Source organism: Peromyscus eremicus, chromosome 5 (assembly GCF_949786415.1).
Source record: "Peromyscus eremicus chromosome 5, PerEre_H2_v1, whole genome shotgun sequence".
Classification (NCBI taxonomy): domain Eukaryota; kingdom Metazoa; phylum Chordata; class Mammalia; order Rodentia; family Cricetidae; genus Peromyscus; species Peromyscus eremicus.
In genome coordinates, this window is record NC_081420.1 from 60,722,493 (window position 1) to 60,736,660 (window position 14,168).

The 14,168-nt window shown below is 41.2% G+C and overlaps 1 protein-coding gene across 2 annotated transcripts in view; it reads right to left on the reverse strand.

Moving 5' to 3' along the window:
- Window positions 1–501: 501 nt before the first annotated feature.
- Window positions 502–14,168, reverse strand: part of Usp6nl (USP6 N-terminal like) — a 140,392-nt gene continuing 126,725 nt past the window's right edge. For both annotated transcript variants that reach the window (XM_059263541.1, XM_059263542.1), the window contains exon 15: window positions 502–3,736. In XM_059263541.1, coding sequence (XP_059119524.1) covers window positions 2,346–3,736 — 1,391 coding nt within the window. In that variant the 3' untranslated portion in view covers window positions 502–2,345. The remainder of the gene's footprint in view (window positions 3,737–14,168) is intronic.

The following is a 14,168-nucleotide window of genomic DNA, read 5'->3' on the forward strand; positions in this document are numbered from 1 at the left end:
GTCTAAAAATCAGCAGGGCTCATTCTTAGGAAACCTACAATGCCACCCCAAATGCTCACTCATCCTACTGGGCAAAGATACCATAACAAATACACTACAGGCATGCAGTTACAGACCAAAACTGGCTGCTATGCCTGGAATGTCCTCAGCAATGTATTCTATACATATATTTTGAATCACTTTGCCAATATTATTTATGTTATCATTTCTTTTATTTAAAAATAAATTTAAAATAATAAAATTGTATAGCGGCAAAATAATTTTAAATTAAAATTTCCTACTTAAAAACTAACAGAGATGCATTTTATAGTGGGGAAGACCTCATTGCCATTATTACTTAAACCAAGGAAAGGTGATGCAGTTCTAAACATGGTCTCCCTGGAGATGAAGGCAGAGAACTCTGGCATGTGTAAGATGCTGGGAGGGAAGCACAGAAGGACATCTGCTTGGCCCTGCAAGCATCAGGACAAAGCACTTGCCCCATGAAAACTGCACATAGAAGACACAGAACAAAATATGTGTATTACTTTTAGCATGTTAAAAACAATCACATCAAAAAGTATACAGATAAAAAATGCCATAGATGACATAAGAAAATAGTGTGTGATATAGATATTGCATATATCTATCTATATATATATATATAATCTACATTATTTACCACTATGATATATACTTTCTGGAGAGGCATAGATGCTGCCATCATAAACTAAATTGTACAGTTTGGTTCCTTATAAGTCACAGAGTCATTCTTTAAGAACTGTAATTAATATCCTCAACTACATTTCTCTATACATTTATTTCTCACCTTCTACATGATCTAAACCAGGAGCTGGAGTTTCAGTGTGGTGTTCACCTTTAATACACCGCATTTGTTTCCATACTTAATAACATCATTACCACATTGATTAAATTACATTAGAGTCATTATATACATAAAAAACAGTCACGTTCACTAGCTAGACAAATGTTACTTTCCTCTTAAGATATATTCTTGTACCTCAAATGCTTAAATCCCCAATGTGGAGGAGGGGACCATCACTGTCGGACTTCCTACTTTCTGATATTCAGATACAAGAAGGTTAACGATGAGAGACGCATCCACACAGACAAAGACACCCTCTCTTGGAGGACCCAGCATGCTGTCAGTGTCCTGGTAACAGTAGTGTACGATAGTGTATTTTAATTTTTTTTAAACCATGAACCTCAATTATTTTTCACTGATAAATTTTTCAAAAACTAAGAAACATACTAAGTATTTTTTTTTACAAAGATCAAAATTCTAGATGCTTATAAATAATTAGGGTATTTTTCATACTTTTGACCAGGATAATGTAATGGCCCAGTAAGTGTAGCGATATCTACCCACTACACTCAGTAAAGACTGAGTGGCAGAAAAAGCCCATGTGAACGGTTCCCCTGGGGCCCTGTGGAACCTGAAGCAGAGTGTGGAGTAGCATTATGGTTAGTGCTGCTTTCAAATGAACTTGAAAAGCAACCTTCCACTGCCTGGAGTGAGTGCCGCAGGGTCTGTGACTTCCAGCTCCTTCTGCAGCCTGTCCCTTGCACCTGGCAAGGAGCAGGCAGACAATGGGCACAGGCCAGACCAGAGCCACACACTCAAGCTAACTGACCGTATTTTAAGCACCATTAAGTGGTTAGCCTTTCTCCCCAGTGTCTTTACCTTTCGGGCAGAGATAAAACGGCAGTAAAAGAAGGAGAATGATATTCTGTGAGATGTAGAATTCATAAAGTCAGGACAAATTTTTAAAGTCATTTCAGCTTAGAACCTAGGTTAAAATATGACAGGGTCAGGGTGGGCAGAAAGATAAGGGGGAAAAAAACCACAGTTATTTCATGGATCTAGATTAAAGGTAGTTTTAAAAAACATTTCTAAATTCTGTGATTAAAATCTATGCACGGGTGTTCGTCACGTCTATTAAAAAATGAGTGGCAGCCTTCAGAACATCTCCTCTACGGCGTCTCAGTGCTTTCTAACAGCAGTCAGAACAGAATGTATCCACAGAGTGAAAACATTCGGTCTGAAGGAAAGATAGGAATGAAACAACATTTAGAACCTCACTGTGTGCGCATCTCTGAATGCTATTGCTATGTTTCCAGCTTTTGAACTCCTATTAACGTTTCAGTGAGGATGCAACTGAAACACTCATCTTCAGCAGCATCTACATGGGATGAAGCATTCCACACACTCTCGTACTGACATACACTGGAACTGCATGAGTTGTTTACAATAGTATAAAATACTGCTTTGGCAATTATAAACATAGCAATGTGGTTATCATATGGTATCTATTCTTTTGTCTTCAGTGAATACATCCAAACTCTCACAGCAATACTGATTCCTGAATAGAAAGTCCCTCTCTATTTCTGTAGTGATGTGCTGGAGGTGAGGGCCCTGCATATTGATACCCAGGAGAACTGGCATCTTCCACAGCTGGTGAAGGTTTATACCTCACTGGACTGTCTACAGATACTTCTGGAAGGCCATGGTCCTGAAAAGGTACATGTTGAAAGGCTGCATATTTTGGTAAATTGCTTAAGTGGCTACGGCTAGGATCTCGAGTCCATGATTGTCCATGTATCTCAGGTCTGTATGTATAGCTAACTTCTGACCACTTTCTGCTCTCTGGTAAATAATCCACTGGAGGAAGGATGAACTTTCCATTCTTTGGTGAGCCTGAACTACCTGCATATCCCCCAGCACCAATGTCAACGGGAAGAACTTCAATTCGACTAGATGGCAGAACAACAGGAGTTGGGCGGCTGTAAGACTTCTCCGGAGAAATATCAACTGAAAGAGAAGAGCCATACGGTCTCCTGGAAGGATTAATTTGAGTCCCAGGGTTGATCTGTGGATACGCAAAGCTGCTGTGGGCAATAGGGATGTGTTTTGGAGAATTTCCATGGTAAACAGGGGGGTTGCTGTAGGAGGGTGGATATGCAACCCTGTGATCCTCCCCTTCTAACTGGGATGGGTATCGTGCATGGCCGGGAGGCTGCACTTTAAAAGTAAACTTGCTGGGTACTTTCGATGGACTGGAGCTTGGCTCAGTGTGCTTTCTTGGGCTGTGAGGGTGAGTCCGTTCTGATGCCTCCTCCACAGATGCTCCGTTTTCGTTTTCACTCCCAGGCACATTGTCATACTGTGAAGCATTAGAACCCCGCTTCCCATCACTGCCATCAAACACCTTCATCTTCTGCCTTGAGTTGGACAGTCGCGTCTCAGTAGAACTTGGGACGGCAGCGGTAGGGGTAGGACACACCGAGGAACTTCTGCCTTCGATGGCATATTTAGCAGTTCTTTCAATAGCTGAGGCATCTGATGGTTTTTTCCATTTGGGCATAAATTCCTTTCTGATGTTTGAAATTGCATTGCTATTTTGGTTAGCAGCTGCATGGTTATAGTGCCTGGAACTGTCCTGTGGACCCATTGAAGGTTTTCTCTGAAAGCCTGCCTCCTGATTCAGATTTTTACTGTCGTCATCCACTGACTTCTGCCGTGGTTGCCCGACTCTTTCTGGTGTACCAGTTCTGCTGCGGTGGGCAGGGGAATGCTCATGTTTTTTGTGAGGTGATCCACCTTCTCTTCTGCTGCTTATTTGGGGGCTGGGCCTGCCAACACTTCTTTGTCCATTGCTCAACTGATTAATACAAGCAGAATTAGACTCAGGTGGAAGTTGCCCCAAGGGTTTCTTTGGATATTCATCCTCCTTACCTAAAAGAAAAGATAAATTCATAAGTAAAACAAATATAGGAATGATGAGTATCTAGTCTAAGAGACACATTATAACAACTGCAGATTGTCTTGTGTACGTGGAAACACATACTTTCACACTGCAAAAGGTTAGTGACTAACAGCAAGCAATTCTTAGAGAAAATGACACTAGGACATAGCTAACTTCAAAATCTAAGTAGGCACTGTGCAGGTGGAGACAGCCTGTTGCCTCACAGGCAAGGTTCACGAAATTGCCTAACATCTAATTCTTTTATTTTCTTAAGACATACTGTCACACAGCTTTTCTGTGCAAAGCTGATGCTCTCATTCCTAAAAGAACTGGTCAGTGGTTGAGTCTTAACATTATGTTACTTTCATTTTAACTCATCTCAACGAAAATGGTTTTGAAGTCAGTAAAGTCTTTGCTTTCAGCTTCAAGCAGATCTGTCAAAGTTGAAAGTCACTTGATAACTTACTGTGGTCCCTAAGTTCTCCCCAAATTATTATCATCTTGGTTATTTCTCACAGCATAACTTACTGTTTAAAAGACACATACTCTCCCAACTGAAAACAAACATCCTACTTAAAAATGTAAATACAGGAAAAGAAATTTAAAAAGAATGAAAACCACATTAGGTAACTTACATGATTAAAAAAATGTGTGTGTGTGTGTGTGTGTGTGTGTGTGTGTGTGTGTGTGTGTGTGTGTTGCAAGAATGTATGTACGTGCACCACTTGCGTGCCTGGTGCCTGGAATCCTGAGGAGAATACCAGATCCCCTAGAAGTGGAGTTGCAAACGGTTGTGAGCACTGGGAATTGAAGTTGGGTCTTTTTTTTTTTTTTTTTTTTTTTTGGTTTTTCGAGACAGGGTTTCTCTGTGTAGCTTTGCGCCTTTACTGGAACTCACTTGGTAGTCCAGGCTGGCCTCGAACTCACAGAGATCCGCCTGGCTCTGCCTCCCGAGTGCTGGGATTAAAGGAGTGCGCCACCACTGCCCGGCGAAGTTGGGTCTTCTTAAGCAGCCAGTGTACTTAACCACAGAGCTGTCTCTCCAGCCCATTTTAGTTTTATATCTTAAATAATTAACACAGAATCGTAAGGAATTGAAGGAAGGCTCAATAAACTGGCTAGTTAGCAAGAAATATTTTTAAATGCTCTATTACAACATTGCCAGATTACCATGAAACTAATATCGATTTCCATGAAAAGATTTCATCTGCAAAAACTGCAAAATGTTTTACCAATTATTATAAAACAGTTTTTTGTCACCTGAAAATAAAGCTCTGCTTTCTTCAAATACTCCCTTAATGATCCATCTAACTGATACTTACTATGATCTACATGGGGCTGCTGTGAACATGGAGATGTGATATTTTCACATGGCCCTAGTCACTACAATCTTGTTATTTCTGTTTTGTTTTGTTTAGTGGGGTAGGTGAAGGGATACCATGTTGATTACTCTTAGAATTCTCACACTGCATGCTTCTTTATAGAAAGTTTTAATTGGTACATAACAGTTACAGATCCACTTCTTTAGGATATTTTAAGAAAAATACAATGCTTTGTTCAGAGGGGGAGAATATGTAACATCATCCTTTAAATAAGCTGCCAACATCAGAACTGTGCAGGGCCCCAGAATGGGCTGGAGGGTAAAGGTTGCCAAACCAGAGGACTTAAGTTCGATCCTGGAGCCCACCTGACATAGACAATAAACAGATACGGCAGAGCACTTGCTTAGCATGTACAAGGCCCTGGATGCCATCACCAGCATTCCAACCCAACCCAATCCTATCCGATCCAAACAAAACAAAGAAACAGGAAAATTAAAGTGGTAAAAACAATTAAAAATTGGGAGTGGGACGGTGCAGAGCAGGGAAGAGTGCCAGAAAGAACAAGACCCTCTCTCTGAACAACGGCCCGAGAAGGGAAGAGGCCCCAGGAAGAGGCCAAAAAGCTGACTAAGTCACAACCCACATGGCTCTATGAAGAGGACTTGGGATTTTGTCCTGAGTTAATTGGAAAATTCTAGAGACTTTTCAGCAGATCAGTTCTATAATCTGAGATATATCACAGAAGTTATTTGAAATGGTGGTTTAGACTTCGATTGCGGTAATAATAAATGACAATGATAGTCACAATTGCTAACATTAAGTAATCACCATGTATCAGTCATCATTCAGAACGCTGTGCACATAAACATTAACAACAGGCACGTAATTTCATTATCTCATTACGTGAGAAAACTGAGGCAGAGAGGAACTTGCTCACGGGTTCACAGCTAGCAAGTAGCAGATCCCGAGTTCAAACCCAAAGCTGGCTCCAGCATCCTCCCGGTCCCCTTCTACTGCTGCAGTGGAGCACTGAGATGGACTGCTTTGGACACTTCAGTGTGAAGCCCACGTGCTCACTCAGTCGGTAAGATGTGAGCTAGGAGGCCATCAGCAGAGTGAAGGATGTCTGCTGCTTCAGAGACAGAGCACACCACTCAGCAATCTTGACTTCAACAGCATTCCCATGTGTCTCTTCTACGACCAAGCTATTTCATACTATTTACAAAATTATTTCAAGTGGTAACACAAACTTGAAAAAGCTAGCATTTGAAAGTTTTTGCTTATGAATACGTAAAGTGGGTTAAATGCCAGCTGAGGGCAGAACATTCAGCTCCTTAGGGTAAAGACCAACAAGTAATAAAATCCATTTAGCATCCCAACAAAGTGTTTTTATTTTTAAATCAGTTCTCCAATAGTTAATCAGTCAGTCCCAGAAAAATATGTGACTGTCATCTTCTCTGCCAGGGACAGTGTCTAGAACACACACTGATTAGCAAGATGACACAAAGACCTGCAACACAAAACCCCAGCTTACACCTTTCCTCTTGTCCCAACTTTGGCAATTCCAGGAGAGTAGAGCAATTCAATGCTAGTTAATACCCTATCAGATGATGTACCAGCCAATCAGCAAAACCCACTTTACAGAAGTGGACTGAGTGGGACCCTGATGTGCACACAGCTGCTTAATGTAAGTAGGGAAACTGTGGTACCAGTTTAAGAATGCTCATCATTACAATGTGTTAGAAAAAATACCTACATGCTTAACTGGAGAATCTCTAAAATTATGAAAGAAAATATGATGAAATAAGGTACGTAACATAAAATAATTTTCTAAGTCTACTGCTACGCTAATATTTTTAACATGAACCAGAACTGAAATGAGTTACCAGCAGCATGAAGAGAACGTCCCATTAATTACAAATTCTATACAGTTCTAAGTCTGCATCTGAGGCACAAAGGTAAGGAATACACACTAGTCAGTGCTGGTTAACGTAACAAGTGCTCTCAGACAGAGGGTTATTATTTTTTCCTTAGCAGCCACAAACGTCTGCTATGAACATGTAGTACTTGCACAATAATGTTTTTCAACAGGCCAGACAATAAGGACATACAGTTTAGCGTAAGACTTGCAGGCCACATTTTCAGCACAATCCTAAGTGTCCTAAAGGCCTTGTCAAGAGCTTTACTCTATACATTACACTAACAGTATTTTTCTGACTCACTAAATGAGCAACCTTCAGGAAAAACAAGATCAGACTAATAGATAAGGCATTCTCAATGGAGCTGGTACTAGCAATCATGTACTTTGCTTTCTACATGCTCAAATATCCATTTCCAACTAATCCATTCATTGCTTCTTTCCTTACATAGATGTAATGTTTACTGGTATGGGATTTAAATCATCTGGCTTTATTACTTTCAAAAAGTTGAAAACTAGAGTTTTCTTCTCTCCATACTTTTATAATTTAACAAAGGTGACTGACAGCCACAGTTGACCTCATCAAATGCAGAGTTCCAAAACCCTCACTCAATCCATTCCATCTAGGAAGGTAACCACTTAATTTTCTCAGGCCAATTTTATGTATTTATTTTTCTGACAACATGGAAGCAAAACCTAAATGGAAGCATGCCTACAGACCAGTCAGCTGTAAGTGTCTTATGCTCCTGGTTCTTCACTCAACACAGAATCACTGGCTGAGGTTCCATTGTAAGATACAGAAGAAAGGTAAAGAGACAGCTAGAGTGTGTAAGAAAGACCCAAAGAAGAAGAACTTTGAAAAACCAGAAGTGCAGGGAGATGGTGGGGAAAAACTGGATGAGGATTCCAAGAACATGTATGAGAAAACGCACCTCATCTACATTTAGGCACAGACATCCATATTTATTTGGCAACAGTCACTGGTGTTCATTCAGAAAGCCTCTGATTAAAGTAAAAACAGGATGACAGTAAAATATGGAGTTATAGGTAAGAGGTCTGTTTTTCTCAGGAGAAGGAATTTTTAAACTAGCAAGTAAGAGACAGACTGAGGTGGGAACTTCATACAGGTACAGGAAAGTTTATTTTTCAGTGTACATAACAAGAAACATTTTTACCTCTCTCTTTATTTAAGTAAGTACAGAAATATGTCTAAGGAAAAGTGATTAATAGTATATGCCTCTGACATGTGGTGAGCCATCTCTCAGCTGAGCCATCTCTCAGCCCTATATATATACACACACACACACACACACACACACACACACACACACACACACACACACAGAGATTGTATAAGAATTGAAGGAGAGCTGGAAAGCTGGCTTAGCAGTTAAGAGCACTGGTTGTTTTTCCAGAGGATCCGGGTTCAATTCCTAGTACCCTTTGCAACTGCAGTTCCAGAGAATCCAGTGCCCTCTTCTGGTCTCTGTGGGCACTGCATGTATGAATGTAGGCCAAACAACCATACACATAAAATAAAAAATTAATAAAATCTAAAAAAAAAAAAAAAAATAGGAATTAAAGGAAGAACGGGTGGTGGTGGTGCATGTCTTTAATCCCAGCACTCGGGAGGCAGAGCCAAACGGATCTCTGAGTTCAAGGCCAGCCTGGGTTACAGAGCGAGATCCAGGACAGGCACCAAAACTACACAGAGAAACCCTGTCTCGAAAAACCAAAAAAAAAAAAAAAACAAAAAAAAAAACAGGAATTAAAGGAAATTTTCAATATATTTCATTCATTGAATGGATAAGAGATCAAAATGAACACTGGGGCACAATGTCTGTGTTCTAAAATACTCAAGAAAAGTTCCTCACATCAACCTGTAGCACATTTCCACCATGCCAGTGGCTTCTCCTTCTGTACCCCTTCAGAATACCCACATTAGTAGAAAAGTGTGAATCAGAGCAATGGCTGGCAGGCCGGAAACTCTGATTACAACATCCACAGTTCACACAGTTAAAAAACAAGAGTCTGGGGAAGAAAGCCATACACAAAGTTATACAATGTCTAATTAACTCTCAAGTGAAAAACCCTCATTAGGTACCTGTGTGTAAAAGCCAATGGCCAATATAGTAAATGCAGAAAAACATTTAAAGGAAACGGCCTCTTTGTTCCCGTAAACCTTTTCAATAAAGAGGCAGTAGACAGGAATATCAGAAAAGTGCCTCCTAAGATGTAAGTGCTTAAAAATCAATTCCTCTAAATGTTAAAAGCAGTGAAGCAGGCTAGGCCCAGAGTGCTTCATAGCGAGGGCGGGGCCGCACAGGTGTCAGGGCCGGAAGGCAATGCTTCGGGTACTTAGTTCCAAACAGTGTCCACTCACTTCCACTTTCTGCTGTGCATGGCAAACAGGTCAATGCATACTTACAGCACAGCTTGTGTCTTAGTACTATTTTATTGCTGTGAAGAGACACTCTTATAGACAGCATTTAACTGGGGGCTTGATTATAGTTTTAGAGGGTTGGTCCATGATCATCATGGCAGAAAGCAGATAGGCATGGCACTGGAGCAGTAACTGAGAGCTTTCCATTCTGAGCCACAGAAGGCAGGCGGAGAGAGGGTCTGGCATGGACTTCTGAAATCTCAAAGCTAACTCCAAGTGATAAGTTTCCTCCAACAAGGCCATATCTACTCCAACAAAGCTACAGCTCCTAATCCTTACCAAACAGTTCCATTAGCTGGGAACCAAGCATTCAAATATGAGCCTATTGGGGCCATTCTGGTTCAGACTACCACAGCCTGCGACAGTGACAACAGCATACATTTTCCAGAAATACTTTCCAACTGACTATTGGGTTACACTACAATCATGTTACTCCCATGAATCAATGTATGAGTGTTCTTTGCATCTCAGTGATGGTCTGGGTAAAAGTTCCTGGGGTGGAAGAGAAGTAAGTGTGGAAGGGAGATCAAAGAGAGAGGGAGCAGAACAGAGTCCAGCAGAGAACAGAACAAGACAAGGGAAGGAACACCTGTGTGGTAGGTAGAGTGGAAAGGACAAGAGAGGAAGGAGACCAAAGCTACATGAAGGAGGAGATGGAGGTGGTCCCAGGGGATCTATGAGCGGGGCTCCCCTCATAGAAGCAGGTTCTAAACGATGTCTCAAAGGCCTCTCAATTCCAACAGCCAGACCAAACCCACAGTCTCTTTGTCATGTAATCTGACCTCTGTAACTATGACATTAAGAGGAAAAACCCTATATGATTTCTACACAAAGATTGCTGTGGGATGTTCTATATGTTAAATGTGTTGCTCTGATTGGTTAATAAATAAAACACTGATTGGCCAGTAGCCAGGCAGGAAGTATAGGCAGGACAAGCAGAGAGAATTCTGGGAAGTAGAAGGTTGAGGAGAGAGAGCTGCCAGCCACCGCCATGAGAAGATGTTAAGATACGGGTGAGCCACGTGGCAACTTATAGATTAATAGAAATGGGCTGATTTAAGAAAAAGAACAGTTAGCAAGAAGCCTGCCATGGCCATACAGTTTATAAGTAATATAAGTCTCTGTGTGTTTACTTGGTTGGGTTTGAGCAGCTGTGGGACTGGCGGGTGAGAGAGATTTGTCCTGACCGTAGGCCAGGCAGGACTGGAGAAAACTCCAGCTACAAAAGATGATTTTTTTTTTTTTTTTTTTTTGGTGCAGATTAAGTATTCAACTTTTACTGGGCCAAGGAAATAACTGTGTGGAATCCATAAAAGCAACAAATGTCACTATCAGTTATGTTTTTCTGTGCTAATAAGTATTCTCTATCACAAATGTAGATTTAAGCAAATCTGTGAGTAGCTATCTTCACACACACACACACACACACACACACACACACACACACACAAACACAGTCTTTGGTTTACTCGAGGTCCTACATCCTCATTACTCCTAAGCAACTGTGACGAGCAGCCTCGAGCACAGCTGACGTAAACACAGACGCGTCATGTGGGGCCTTTGGAGTCAGTATTTACCGCCCAGGCTCTCAATCTGGGACTCTTTTCAGTAAACAGAGCAATGGTTTTGCTCCCTCCACTGAAGTTTCTGCTCAGCTTAATGTCAGAAATTTACTTTCTCCTTCTTCCTGAAAACACAGCAGGTAGCTGAGCTCTGGCCACGTCCTACAGGAGCTTTGTGTGAGGCCGTCACACCAACGGCACCTCACCCATGTTCAGTAGTGCTAGTGCGAACAATCTTCTCTCCCCACTCACAAGAAACAACTTCATACAATTTAGAACCAAACCTAAATGTTTAGTTCCTTTTCAGTTTTTGTTTAGCATTTTTGTCTTAAAAGCCCCAACATGCCAACAGCAGTCTCCTCTAACTTCCCTAAGAAGACAAAAAGGTGTTTTTCTGTCTCCTCAGGCCTGTCCATTTCTGGTCTTACTCAGGTCTCTGTCACCACCCAGTGGACACCACACTCTACTACAGAGTGGAGGTGGACTGCCTCCGAGGCATTAGCAGCTCTGAACCCACTAAGAGATGTAAGTACAGAGTGCTCCTCAGCAATTCCTGGTGACCCTCCTTCTACTTCTAAACGCTGCAGCACAATCTCAGCACACACTGAAACTGACCGGCATACACAAACATGATACAGAATGGCTCACTGCCCCAACTGTTTCTGTGTTAATCTTTGGTGTGCAGATTCTCCCATGTCAGAAAGGACTAAAACTTCAAAAGGCTATCTGCTTCATGCCAAGCAACTATCAGCACTCATGATGCTGAGATGTGGTCACTGCATCCAAGGACACGCACACTAATACGAGTGCTCAAGCACCAAAAGCAGAAAATAGCTGCATGCACAAGCATTGGTTCAGACACTAAGTACAGGTGATCAAATTCAAGGGGTTGGGATCCTGTGGGCAGGCTGAGACAGCTTTAGGTGGGAAAAAATGCCTAAGTCAGGTGTGAAAACGGACAGCTTAGGTCAGATGTATTCAGACAATTAGTGTGTGAAGTCCGAGAACTCAGTGTTGAAGAAGCATATATACAAAGGCAAACTGATGTTACAGTGCACATCTGGCTATACTCTAGCAATCTCTGAGCACAGCAGTAGAAGCTACTTTTGAATAGCATAATAAACAGCATTTATTTTTCAAAAGTATAATAATACTCCAGAATCACTCGGGAAAACCAAATGACTATCATTTAGCAGCTGGATGATCTTGGACAGTTATTTAACCTTTACCCAAGTTTCCCCATCTATAAGCTATAGATTAGTAACAATGATGCATAATGACAATGAAAACTATTCATAGTTCTAACAACTAAGAAATAAATGACAAAAATTTCTATCAGGTTGAAAGACCTCAAGAAGGAAAGGCCAGAGGTAAACAGCTAAGAAGTGCAAGCCCTGGTGAGAAGAAGCAGCGGGCTGCCCGAGAAGAGTGGGGTGGAACGCAGCAAGAAGCCAAGGCATCTAGACTGCCTGCAAACCATCAGAGGGCACCAACCCAGACACAGAAGACAAACACAGGAGCAGGTGCAGTCAGGGTCCCTGCTAAGAGCTCAAGAACCCTAGCACGTACGGCAGTCATGTCCCCCAACACCCACCCCTCAAACTAATCAATATCTTTCAACTCCTGAAGATCCAGACTTAAGCATAGAGAAGCTTAAAAGAATCAAGCACCTGATCAATTCTGCATTTTTTATTAAAGAATCTAGCATTATTTTTATTTTAAAAATATATAAGAGTATTTGACTATAGTTGGCAATTTTGTACTAATTTTGTACTAATTTAAATGAGTTACTGACTTGAACCTTTGATTTTAAGTGCAGACATTGAGCACAGTCTTGGGGAGGAAGGGGGTTCCAGGTTATTTTATTGTTTGTTCTGTTCTGTAGTGCTGGGACTTAAGCAAAGAGCTGTGGGGTGCTGGGCAGCCCTCTGCCACTGAGCTTCTGCCCAACAATTATGAATTATTTTACAGCTATGTAAGATTAGTTCCTAAAGTATGCTGAAAGGAAAATGGATACAATAAATTTATACATACAATCTAAAATATTTGTAGTTATTTACAAATAGAACCAAACATTAACTAAAATTCCTTTAGAAAAAATGTTAAAATTACTAGATTTAGCCGGTTGGTGGTGGCTCATGCCTTTAATCCCAGCACTTAAGAGGCAGAGCCAGGTGGATTTCTGTGAGTTCAAGGCCAGCCTGGTCTACAGAGTGAGTTCCAGGACAGCCGGGGTTATACAGTGAAACCCTGTCTTGAAAAACAAACAAACTAATAACTAGATTTAAAAATATTATGCTAACTTCTTTAAATGAAAAAACAGCCAAAAAACCCCTAGGTTTTATAATCTGGATTTTAATAAATGAAATGCTAATTTTAAAAGTCTAAATAAATCATATAAGAAAAACTGCCTTTAAAGACCAAAAAAACACAAAAGCAAATGTGTCAATAAATACCACATTCCAAAAGGCTGTTAGGAAAAGCTGAGTCGATAATGCAGACGTGAACACTGGGCAAAGACACTCACAGGAGACTCACACTCTACTGTGAGGTCACCCCAAAGGACTGGAAGGAGAGGAAAGATGACATGGAAAACAAGTAGCGAGGAAAGACTATTCTCTGTCAACTAAAGGCTTTAGGTTTTCTCCTGAAGCACTGGCCTTCCCTACAAGTCGGGCTACTCCTCATCACTTCCCCACCTTGCTAAGGAAGGAAGCACCACAAAGCCAGTGGCCCCACTTTAACAGACACTGCTCTGAGGGAAATCTTCACAAGATACTACAAAGCCTCAGAAACACAGAAACTGATCAACTGTACTGTAGCTGACTGGGTTCTGGAAGTTGGGAGATTACATGGAATAGGAGATATTAAATGACTAAGGATTAGTGCGTGTTGACCATACTGGGAAATACAGAAAAATAGAAAGTTCAGAGGTTGAGTGGAGATAACTGACCCAGTTATGGTTTGCAGTGTGAGGGACAGGCAGGTAAGATGGCCACTCAGGGTACTGACAAAAGAGGTTGGAACCATAGGTTCCCAGCACTAAGGTCTGGGATGGAAGTAGAAATTAGAAAGTCCTTCAAAGAGCCTGCTATGATTATGAACTGCTTAGGTATACAGAACAGAATAAACAACTTCAGACAGTGCATTCAAGATAAGCTCAAGAGAAAGCAATGC